The sequence below is a fragment of the Strix aluco genome, chromosome 4 (assembly GCF_031877795.1).
Source record: "Strix aluco isolate bStrAlu1 chromosome 4, bStrAlu1.hap1, whole genome shotgun sequence".
Taxonomy (NCBI): domain Eukaryota; kingdom Metazoa; phylum Chordata; class Aves; order Strigiformes; family Strigidae; genus Strix; species Strix aluco.
In genome coordinates this window covers 96731314-96744215 of record NC_133934.1, presented here as the reverse complement: position 1 = coordinate 96744215, position 12902 = coordinate 96731314, and the positions used below count along the sequence as shown (strand labels likewise).

At 39.9% G+C, this 12902-nt stretch overlaps 1 protein-coding gene across 2 annotated transcripts in view; it reads right to left on the bottom strand.

Moving 5' to 3' along the window:
• FMN1 (formin 1) overlaps positions 1–12902 on the bottom strand; it is a 209218-nt gene that overhangs the window by 138906 nt on the left and 57410 nt on the right. The window contains exons 1-2 of one of the 2 annotated variants that reach the window (XM_074824483.1): positions 10269–11690; positions 8075–8192 (exon numbers count right to left, since the gene is read on the bottom strand). In XM_074824483.1, coding sequence (XP_074680584.1) covers positions 8075–8192; positions 10269–11657 — 1507 coding nt within the window. In that variant the 5' untranslated portion in view covers positions 11658–11690. Of the gene's footprint in view, positions 1–8074; positions 8193–10268; positions 11691–12902 lie in introns of those variants that run through there. The other variant, XM_074824482.1, reaches the window with a different exon arrangement.

Sequence of the window (12902 nt, the reverse complement as noted above, 5' to 3'; positions counted from 1 at the left end):
AAATCCTTAACTTTTAATTGAGATGATTTCAGAATAGTGAGGGGTTTTTAAACTTTTCTCCCTCCTTGGTAACCCTTAGTCCCATAATTTTCAATATTCCCTACTACAGTCTTTGTTTCCTCCTCCATTATTTCCCCATGTAGTTTTCCCCTTTAACCACCAGGTGTCAGAAGGGAATCTACTCACCACAGCTGCACCTTTTTTACTATTTATATACTTATTTTTACAGGCACATTGATGTGACCTTCCAGGCTTTTTCAGGCTACAGTCCTAAATAGCAGCAAATGTTCAGGCTTTTCTTCCAATAAACATAGTCATGAGCAATTTTCAAAACATGTTATTTGTTCAGTCTTGGAATGGTGTTTATGAAGCAATTTTTCACACAGAAGAAGTAGCACTGGGAGAAATACGGACACTTATTTGAAATGCTACATGAATGCAGCATTCTAAGGAGACGAACTGTGGCTTACAAATTTTTTACAAGATGACTGGTCAGTGAAAGCCCGAAGCTTAGCTTTATAAAAAGTTGACAGACAGATGTTCTTAAATATTCCGAACACCAATTTGAACAAGTTTTGCATTTAAGCATCCTTTTAGAACTAGGAAATTAAAACTGATTTGTGCTTAAAGAAATTCTAGAATTACCTGGGTTTTAGGGACAGAGGGTTGGCTAAAACAATACTCAATGTAGTTTTGACACATTACTCTAATCTTTCTTCCCTCACTCCATTTCACCTACTCCTATCTGTCCTCCTTTCTTTACTCCCCATTGAACCACAACTCTTTTACAGCCCCATGATTCAATACAAATAAGGATGTCAGTTCCCCAGACTGCAAAATAAACAGACATCCTTCACTTTAACTTAATTTTTTTTTTTAGACTTTTAAGGGAAGGAAGAACCCTCCAACCCTAAAATTTCAATTATTTTCAGCACCTTAAAGATTCTGGTACGGTGAAAATACAGAAGATATGTGAGGAAGGGAGACAGATGGAGAGGGACATGTGGAGAACAGACAGTCCTAAACAAGCCAGTAGTCCAGTATCTAAATACTGTCTGGATACTGAGATAATACAGAAGATAGAAGAGTTAACTTACTACAGAAGATGAAGTAACTTCACAACACTCATTGAATTCCCTGAGAACAACAGAATGATACCCACAGAAAAGCAGCCTCCTGAAGGAAAAAAACAGCAACCCCTTGATTCTCTGTTATGGAAATTAGTTCTTACTCTTTCTGACTGCAAAGCAGTATAAAGCACTATTCAGAAGCAGTCACCCAAGTAACTTATCTATCTGATCGTTCCTCTCCCGTGAGAGGTTACAGCTACAGTTCATTTACCTGACAGCAGGAATGAATAGTTTTGCTTGTCATTTTCACCCTCCCAGGAAGACAACATTAGAGGTACTGCTGCTGGGGCTGATTTCTTTCTCAATAAACTTTCTACTTCATATTTACAAAACCAATCTATTACAGGATCACATTCACCAATGCAATATCATAAACAAATAACACCTTATCAGCAAACAAAAGGAACAAATTTATTACAGAATTTCTCTGATGAGTTACAGACTCTATCTACTTCATCTAGCACAAATTTAAAATACAAAGCACTTGCTCTAGATCTATAACACCTTTGCAATCACTGTATTCTATATAGAGTAAGCATACATTGAGAGTGCATGTATACCATACATGCAGTATAAGCGTTTATTTATTCAAATGTGGGTGGGTATGTGGGTGAGTGTAGGCACACTACAAATCCACACACATAGGCACCCTGCTTCCCCAATATATTCTCAGCAATTCTCAAGTTTAGAACTGTTGACAAACTTAACACATGGATATAAATATAAAACTAAGAAATGTACAATAAATACAGTTGTTTTTTTTACAGCAAGAGTACGTGTCTGTGCCACAGCAGATGGGGCAAACTTGGCAGGGATGATTATTTAACTAAATTTAACTAAAAAGAAACCCAAAAAGCAGTTCTAAATCCAGGTGCAAAATTTCAGAAAGCATCAGGGTGTTCAGACTCTGGGTTTCATTTAGGCTAGTATCTTAATCTTTCATGTTCAAATGCTGGGCCAAACAGAACTTCAGATCACTTGACCAGTGAGAGTGGAGAACACGAAAGTGAATTCCATAAAACTCGGAGGCATTTCTGTTATACAAAGGGCCTCATATAGTTTGAGATAAAGCCATGGAAATAAAATACAAAGTCATTCTTCTTGTGCCGTACACAATTGCTCTTTCACTGAGTTTCAATTATATTACAAGAATAATCTTGTAAAACCCTGTGACCATTTTGGGCCTTTGCAACGTCACATTGGTAGGACCCATAGTGGTGCCTACATTTCAAAATAAAAACTACAGTAAAAGAAACAATTCACAGAACTTTCCTTCATTATATTTAGATAATATATTCATCTGCTCACTAGCAAAAATGTACCATACATGTAAGTGTTATTTTTTTGCGGATTTAAGTTTAAGAAGTCACTATTCTTTCCCATGCTGCTTCTCTATCTAATGCTAATAGCTTATAAACAGAAAAGGAATTTAATTTGGCTTGAAAAATAGGTCGGGATTCTTATCCCAACTTTACGGATGGGTAAACTGAAGCTTGGAAAGGTCTCACAATTTTCCTGAAGTCATTCCAGAAGGTAGCAAAAGGGCTGGAAATGGAACATAAGCATTGTAACAACAAACCTTCAGCATTAACAGGTGCCTATCTTTTTGTTCCTATCTCAAGAGGCACAATATGAATGACAGGTAGAGAGAGAAAAGCAAAGGAAGATTCTATTGCTTGCTTGTTTTTGAGGGTTTTTTTTAGTATTTTCAAAGTAAATCTTAGCAGATAGGGCTGCAACATATCTGGAAAAGTGGCTGCTGCATTGATCAGCACATGCACAACCTATTTGTCTGAGACTGTAGAGATTTCCAAATAGCACTATGCCCAATACCTTCCAAATTCATAAAATTATAGCTTTAGTTGGCATAAGTAAAGGGAGAAAATGTCATTGTTACTCTAGAGGAATATAATAGGGCTAGAACAATCTGGCCTGTAATAAAAAACTCAGCTTCTCAATAACAAGCTAGTGTATTTGTCAGAATATGAAACACTGACATAACATAGCCAAATACGCCTGTCATGCTGCACAATAAATGCAGTAAAATGTAGTCAAATAATTTACAAAGCCTTTACACAGCCCACCTGCACTCTGAGGTCACATCAAATTGACCAGTGATGATTAAATCACAAAAACACTGTCTTCAACCAATGCATAATACTCTGCTTGCTGTAGTCCTGCTTTACCTAATTCGTTACAATAAAATTTGTAACAGAATCGCAGAACTAAACGCCAAATACCACACCAAAATCAAATAAACTGAAGTTACTAAAAAAAGTCCTTTTTTTTTATTTTAAGAAGAAACCAACTGTTAGCAGCCAGTGTTACAAGAAATTCCTTCAGGATACTAACAACATCAAGCATTATGTCTTTTTTAGAAACAAACTGTTTCAAAAAAATTGTTCAAGGCCACAAAGGAAGTCTATGCTATACAAAGATAAGATACCCTGTTATCTCTCATCTCTTTGTTCAGACCATTACGCCTCTCTTTCTCTCACATAAGCTGGCTATTCTTCATTTACATCATGACTATAAAGTGATTTTCTTGCTGGGAACCCAGAGCATAGGGGACCAAGGCTTTAATATATTTGAGAATTGACAATAAACCTCTGTCATTATTTTGTACTTCATTCGCTATTTATTTAGATGCTTTTTGTTTAAGAAGAGCTTTCTCAGTCACTTCCTGATTTTCTTAATTTACCCTGAAAATTGTGTTTACAGCATCACAGACTGTTATAGAAATTGTGGCACCATAGAGATAGCATTACCTCACTAACTGTTAGAGAACAGGGCTTTTAAATATTAAATACAAACATTTGAATTAATAAGAAAACATGTCATGAAAAAAAGCACTAAATGGATTTCTGTTTCAACCTGATTTTTTTAAACATTTTCTCCAGCAGGAATGTCAAATACTTCTCTCTCATCAGTTTTTTAATTTCTGTTTTGCTTAAGCAAAAGACTAAACTCTCTCTGTTTTATGTAAGAGAACTATTTTGATTCTAATGGCTAAAAATGCATTTTTAATAGGAATCACAGGATCTGTATCTCTATACTACCTTCATGTGGAGACTCTTCTTCAAACATTGAGTAGTTTTATGAGCAGCAGAACACATGTCTAAACTCCTCTTCTTGGACGTGAGAGGCTGCAAGTGCTGATCTAGTCATACACAGCAGCTAAGACATTCATTATATGTGGATTCTATGTGATCCAGTATCACAGATGAGTTCACTCAGTACAGACAATACCTGGCTAGGTATTCTCACTGTATATAACAGCTGACATATCTACCCTTCTAGCTGATTTAATGCTTAAAAAATGGAAAAACTCTCAAAGAATTATGGAGGAAAAAGAAAAAGAAACTTTTAATGAAAACAGGAGAACAGAACTTTAGGACTAGTGAAATATGCACAGAAATGTCTTTGATTACATGGTAAAAATTTCCATGGAATAAACCTATAACTAGATATTAAAATAGCCTTTTTCTAGTCTTCTAGGATATAAATGGTGTTATGTATTACAGCCTTTCTGGACGTCAGTTATTTTAGACTGACACACTTCAAAGAAGTTCCAGTTTCTCTAGAGAACTACATAAGCAGCTTGTGTTAATTACAGAGAGCCAGTTGACAACACAGTCACTTGCTCTATGGAAACAGAGGAATTAAAGGATTAAGAAAACATAAAATATGCCAAAATATCATAATATCATCCTTTTACTTAAAAATTTACAACTCAAGATTTGGGTGTTGGGGGTGACAATCCTACAACTATACAAGATGTTATCAAAGGCATGAAAAAAACGTGTTGCAGAGTTGTATTTTGTTCACTAACTTCTTTCACTTCTAATACTCCTAACAGGCCTAGTCAGCCCCTCACACGTGTTCCTTGTTATGTCCATTTGCTTTTCAGTTGGTTTCCCACACATCAAGCCAGACTACAAGCCTCAGGAGGGAGTTAGCTATTCCTCCAAGCTGCTGTGAGTCACTGTGATGTCTGCTGCGTAGGCCAAATGAAGCCTGAATTTCTTGCTTCCACAAGGCAACAAGAACAATGAGGAAAAACATGGCAAGGAGGTGAGAAAAGATCAAAAAGCCAAGAATCCTCTCCCTCAATATCCCTACCTTCCTGTCATAGCTGCCATAGTGCATGGTGATGAAGAAAGTAAATCAAAGACTCGGTGCAGAATTCTAAGAGAGATTATAGTATTCCAACTTTAAAATTTTCAGTGTAACATTAAATACTAGTCTCTCATGACAAATGAAGAAAATCTATGCTACCTCATACAATAAGTACATATTCTTGCACCATTTTAGAAGTACAAAAACTAATGTCCACAGATTTATCCTTGGGTGTGATCAAACTTGTGACAGATGTATTTTGTTTAAAACTAAAATAGAGATGTGTTAAATGAATACTTAGCTAATAATTCACCCTATTATTATTGTTGTATATAGATTCCTATTGTTTTGGTAGATGAAACTCTTAATCACAGAAATTAAAACGCTAACATAAATCCTTGACTGAAAGTTAAAACAAGTCACTTCAGCATTTTTTGTTACAGAAAATCATCTATTCAGGAACATCAGTGGAGGAAGACTGGAATCACAAGTATCCCTGCCACACACAGTTTTTGAACTCTATTCTGAACTCAAGAATTTTTCATTTGATCTTAGCTGTCAGGACAAGACACTGCAGTAAGAAATAGGGTTTCAGGTTGAGACCAGCCAGTTTAATGGTGATCATTAACCTGCTTTATATCATATTTTTAAGAAGCCCACTTTGTGTACAAGAAGTTCCTAAGGTACTGGTGGCTGGGAGGGAATTTTGGATGGGAAGGGGCATGAGGGGAAATGCCAGTATACATGTGCACTTTGAAGGTACCAACGACTGTCAGAGAGAAGATACTGAGTTCAGAAGTAATGTTGTATTGCCACTTTCATATTCATTAAAAAAACCCCCACAAACCCTGCCCCCCAGCAGCAAGACCAACATTGACTACAAACTCTATTTTTTTAATTCCATCAGCACTGCCCATGAACAGTACCTTCTTTCACCTGCAGGAGACTGCATAAATTCATTCCTGTCCACAGTGCTTTAAAACAGTCACCCTAATACTCAGAAAAGCAGATGTAACTGATCTATCACACACAACTTACAACTGCTTGCAGTGTCCTTGCTGCCACAACTGCTTTCTGGGCATCCATGAACAGCCAAAAGAAACACAAATCTGCTAGTCACTGAGGTACACCTAGAACTCTACTGCACTCTTAACATATGTTGCAAATGGAGTCTTTGTCTATTTCCTTTAAAAGCAGCGCTTCTGTCTCATCCTAGCTGAATCACCAGCAGTTTGTTTTCATTCAAATCCCTCTCTCTGCCAGACACTGGAGTGACTAATGAACTGCAGAATCTGGTCTGTATAAAAATTTGACTTAGCAAACTAACCATTAGCATGTTGATGACACTGCCACCCAAAATATCACAGTAACAAAAGAGTAACAATTTACATGGGCTCTAAGCCAGTCTGCCCTTCCTACTCAAATTTCAGAGAAGCATGACCTAATTTCTCTACAAGTAGTAGAATCTGGAGCTTTTGTTAGTTCAGTTTCCTTTCTTTATTTCAACATATGTTTTTGCCACAGATGATTATAGTCATTACGAAAAAAAATATTTATTTGGCTAGAATTAAATATGGCAAGCATATAGCCTATAATAAGAATCTAAGAGTAACAGAAAGAGCCTGCAGCACTCCTTGTCAACAGCTGAATACCTGTCCTGGTCATCTAGTGATAGACTCCCACGCCTCAGACCAGTCAGATGCACTGTAAATTCAATTCTGTCTATATGAGAACCATGTTGTTCCTGTCAAAACCAAGTTTACTGAATCTTCCAGCAACTTTTATGCTTCCAGTATCATGCCCACTTTACAAAAAAAAGAAGTTTAAGGCAGAGAAAACTGAGGAAAGAGGGAGAAAGAGGTAATACACTGAACAATGCAAAGCAGTAGAACCCCTACTCCTATTTATTCTTTCTCCTATACATGGCCAAATGGATATCCACTGGAATTGGAAAGAACCATACAGCATTACCCTGTACAATTTCTCACAGCAAGGTAGCCTAAAAGCTTGTTTTTCAACTCCACTTAACGCTTTCTAGGTGGTATTTTCTAAAACCTCCAGGTAGGTGAAGAACAGATGGTCTATCGCCTTTTCGTTTCCATGTTTCAGACAGTTCCACAGTTTACGACTAATTTCTGAGTAACAAGGACTTCCTGTTTTATATTTAAGAATACAAATTTGAAACAGAGTTGCGGTGGCTACAATAATCACTTTTTCCCTTGTAAATATGTAAGTATTTATCTAAATAACAAAAAATCAAGAAATATTTTTCTGTGGAAAGCTTATCTGATAACTACTTAGCATTGTGCTTCAGACATACCCTCTCATACATTTGTATAGGACACTATACATGGTTAGCTATTGGTGGATATGAGTATTCCTCTGGTTATACACAAGTTGCAATAATGATATTCATTACTTTCATTCTGGGCACTACTTGAAGAAAATCTGCAGCCAGACTAGAGTCTGGAAAGCCACTTCCCCACGCATTCTAAGGCAATGGAAAATGCATTCAGGTCTCCCTTTGTTCACTATCCTGTTGCTCATTTGAACAGAATCCCTTTAGAAATGGATAACCTAATTTATCAAAAAACTCACTTCTTTCCTCATGAATTTGCACAGACAAGCATTTAGATTTCAATGCAGATTTAGCCATTTATATTTAAAAATCAGATGCTTAACAAGTAGCAGTAAACAATACATCCAAAACATAAGGTCTGTTTATCCAGATAAGAAAGCACTGTGACTTATCACCACCTCTGTATTAAACAAGATTAAAAATGTCAGAAACTGATTTCTGCAAATGCTTCACCTCTTTGTTTTACCTGCTTCTGTGTACTTTAATCCTACTTTTACTTCTTCGTGCTTTGCTTTTGGTGGCGGCCAGACAGTCTGGAGTCTCCCTGGAGTCTTGTCATCTTGCTCTGAGGGACTCAGGTCAGGCTGTTAAAATTATGCAAGAAAAAATTAAAGTCTGCAGTATCAATCGATTTCAAAACAGCAACTGCCATGCTCAGCTCTACATGTGTACTCCAGAATGGTTACCTGCCTTGCTCTACTGATTGAAACAGTCCTCGGTTGGAAGGGATACAAAGAAATCAGTGTAGAAGAATAACTTTGAGGAGGAAAATAACATAATGCATGTGACCTACAGTGATTTATTGAAACTGTTCACATCAGTGTGGAAAGCTGTCTATCATCTGGTGAAGCACAGAGGTCAAGAACACTAGGGTTTTCTCCTGTGTCTTTTTTTCAAGAGTGAAAAGACACATCTGTGTTCCTCTCACAAGTAAACATTAGTGCGATTCACCTAGGACATCATTTGACAATATAATTTTCTGGAAGCAGAGCTAGTTTATGAAATTCCTGCCCCACCCCCAGCAGCTTGCTCAGTCCACATACCACATAATGCTGCCACATCAAAGTGCTGCTACAGCTGCTAATGGAACTGCACTGTCAACCAGAATGCTAAAATAACCCTTTAAATGGGGGGGGAGCATTCTTTTAGAGGATTACATTCTGTTTGGTTTTTTATATCTCTGACATTTCTGTAATCTGATTTACAACAGGCTCCTACGAGTAATTGCATAGATGCAACTGCAGAGACAGCAAAGCCCTATATGAAAGTGGCCCCACATGACCACAAACCCTATATGAAAATGGCCCCCACACGAGCAAGGAAAAAGGAAAGGCAAGACCCTTTTACTCTGGCTTTGCCCTGAGAAAAGGTACATTTGTACTAGACCGGACGTTAAGCAGACATTTGTAAAAGCTGCTCCCGCTGACTCCTGCGCTTCTTTCCCCGTCCCGTGTGGATGACAGCTTCCCAGAGAGGCTTGCGCCGCCCCGGCGCGGGGAGCGGGGGCAGCAGGGAGCACCGGGCCGGGCCGGGCCGGGGAAGGGGAGGGGAAGGGCACGCACAGCTCGCAGGGCCTGTGCACCCCGCCGCCAACCTCTTGTCTCCTCCCCATCGGTAATTTACTGCAAACTGGTATTATCGGTCTACCCAGGTGTCAGTCAAGATTTTTAAAAAGTTTTTAATTTTATGTAAGAATAAAAACTTGAAAGAAAGTACAACCAACACAACAAATTAACTTCAGGTTTGGGGTTAAATCCTGCGAATTTAATAATTCAGATAATTCTCCCTTTAGCCAACAAGAACAAGGTTCTGCACTGATTATATCTGCCAAAGATGTAGCTGTAAGAATTTTGGTTTGGAGAACCCTAACCCAAGGGTTACTCATTTAATCAAAGAGCTCAAATCACACTCAAAATTCATTTATCTTTATGTTTCTATGAAAACTTAGCATGGATTTTTTTTTTTCATTTCTTAAAAATATACTGACTAGATCTCCACGTGACTAAGAATACTAACCTTGCAAATGCTTATACTGATCCATAACTTGAGTCATCTAATTGGAATCACTAAGTTATACTTGGATAAGGTTAAATGATTATCAATATTTGCAAAGCCAAATATACACATGTAAATAAGGAAAAAATCACTTTAAAATCTATGTCTTGGACAAACTGAGTTGAAAATCATCCATGACTTCTTGTACCAGCTCTTATCATAGAATTATTCCTAAAGGTAAAATGAAATATTACTTTTAAAAATAAAAAAATGAAAGAAAACAGAGTGAGATTGAGAAACTATTAAATAATACTACAGTAAATATTTGCAGCACCAAACTGATTTAAAGCCATACTTAACATATGGGCAACTGTTTTGTAGTGATCTTTTAAAATCAGAAACTGATTTTTAAGTTCTCACTTCTAGATGAAAGGCTGTGGTTATATCCAGTTCTCACTGAATTCTGCTACAATGGCAAATGATGAAGATTTTTGACAAATTAGCCCCAAGACTTCTTCAGTTGGGAATCCAAAATTTGAGATTGCCAAAAGAAGAGGACAATTCTGACATCTTGACATTAAGTCCCCACCAATAATTTTTAAACAAGAAATTATTTTTTATCCATCTATTTCCAGATCTTACGAAGAAAAAGTAATTCAACCTACAGATTTGTCTGATGGTCCATCGCCAGGTTTTGATTTTGACCTTTCAAATACAGCTTTCAAGGACTCTTTTTCATTTCTCATTTTGCGTTTTATGGCTTCCAGCTCTGAGGTATCTGCTGTTGTTTCTTTTTTGGGAGGCCGTGTGAATAAAGCTTTAAAGACGTCCAGTGCAGATTCAGCAGGGCTTGATTTTATTTCCTCAGAGGGAAATCGTGGTTCTGTTTTGCCAGAGGCTTTGTTCTCTTGAGCTTCATCACTGTCCTCGGTCTCCCCAGATCCCTCACCAGAGTCCTCAGTTCTATCTTCATTCTTGGAGACGTCTATGTTTAACAAGTGTGAGAGTTGTTCCAGGAAAGTAGGACTTGCTTTAGGTTCAGCTGATTTTTTTTTAGTGGTCAAACCTGATGTAATACTGGATTTCTTAACAGGCTGTCGTAATTTAAGCAGAGCTAAATCATTCTCCCTTGGTTTAATTTCTGTAACAGTTTCCCCATCCTCTGTGGTTAATCCCTTTTTCCTCACACGTAGTCCACTAAAGAAAGCGGGCAGCTGGAAAGTCTTTTCAGCCAGTGCCGTTTTTTGGAGCGATGTATTATCAGCTGAAGTTCTTTGTTCTTCATCTGGAAGTTCTTGAGGGCATTCCCCTGTAGCAAGGAAGTGACTGAACTGCTCATCCATTAATATTTTGTCTTCTCCACTGGAGTCATGCTCCAGAACACCATCCAGCTCTTTTGGGAGCTGCTTGGAAATTGGTGGGTGTAACTCAATGTCATCTGTATCCACAGTGTCATCACTGTTGCTGGGCCCTTCTGATTCTGACTCTTCCTTATTTTGATTGTTATCGTCCAAAGCCTCAGCAGACAAAGCAGCATTATTTAGCCCAGATTCGCTTGCATTGTTTTCATCGGTGTCTAGGTCCTCACTCTCCGAGTCCGATTCTGTATCACTTGTTGTATGAACCAAAGTACCTTGTACGAGAATAGCATCCTTGTCATCATTGTCAGATTCCGACAAAGAAGTCTGTACAAACCCTAAATGGTGAAGTAATTCATTTTGTTCGGTTAACTCCAGTTCCAGGTCAGTTTGCCTGCCAGACATTGGGTCAGCTTGGCCACTGGTAGTATTCACGCCGTGCTGGTTTTCTGAGTCATCATTACAATCATTATCATTCTTCTCATGCCAGGTGTTACCATGAGTATTTATGTTGGTGTGCAAAGGTTGAAATGCTTTAAGCACTGTTTCTTCTTGGGAAGCTGCAGATTCAAACTTAGTTGTAAATCCAAAAAGTTTTTTCATAGAAAACGTAGTGAAAGGATCGGGTTCGCTTTCTGCTCTCTTCGCCAGGTCTGAAAGCTGACTACAACCAGGCACCGCACCTTCTTCTTCCATGTTGCGTGAAGTACAGAAGAGGTTTGCTTCTAGCAGTGCTAAGTGCTAAACAAATATTTACTCCACGCATTCAGCGAGCAGACTGAGCTCGGGACAGGCGCTGCAAAGGCAGCGCTGCCCTGCCCGGCCCTGCCCTGCCCCGCGGGGGCAGCCGGCCGCCCCCAGTCACCCTGCCCCTCCGCCCGCGCCCCGCAGCTCTCCGCGCTCCGCTTCGGGACCGGCGGGAAGACCCACCGGGCAAACCCGCCGAAGCCCGGAGCGGGGCGGGCGGGTCGCTCCCTCACGCCGCCGCGGCGGGCCCGGGCGCTGCCCTCGGCTGCGGCAGGTCCCGCCCGGCGGCTGCGGCGGGGCCGCGCGCCCCGCGCCCGGGCAGCTACAGCGACGGCCGGCTGCCCCCCGCGCGGAGCCGCGCGCGCTCGCGGCCTGCTACTTCCGCGTGCCGGTGCGCGAGCTGCGAGCGGGCTTCAGCGGAGAGTTCCTGACGGGTTCTTCTGCGTAGTCTTCCCACTTTGATAAAGACCTTCTTTTGTAAATCCATAATCACCAAAAAATGTCAAATGGAAACCCCAGGTAACGAATGTGGGGCTTCCCCAGCCACCGCCCGGAGCCGGTGCAGGGCCCCGCTCCCGGCCGGCCACAGCCAACTTGGGTGTGCGCCCTTGAGGCCGAAGAAAGCAGGGGAAAAAAAAAAAAAAAAAAAAAAAGGCTCTCTTCCGATTTGCTGCAGGTTTCATCTGGAATGCAGATTTCAGCCTCCAGGGCCATGAACAAAAACCAACAGGACTGGTTTCATGTTACTGCTGTCCTACCCCTGCACGGCGGCTCCCGGGAGCGGAGCGCAGGTACCTGCCGAGGGCGGGCGGCGCGCCCGGGGGCGGGCAGCTCCTGGGTGGGCAGGGGAAACACCCGGCGCGCCGCGGGGCCCAGCTAACTGTTCAAAAACCACCCAGGCTCTCCGTCCGCACTCCACCCAAACTTGCATTATTTCAGACCAGACCAATCTCTGCTGGCTTAGTTTTTGATAACTTTCATCTGTACATATTGTCTCGGTAATGCTGTGTGAGAGCTGTTTTAGTTAATACTGGCAAAAACCCTTGAAGGAAATCTTCAAGACTGTATAACTCAATATTAACTGAAGCTGTCTGGGATAATATTTTTTTTTTCCATAACACACATATAAATAAAGTACAAAGTACTCTTAAGCACCTTTGATATTCAGAAAGTCAGTAACATTTAGGTTAGGTT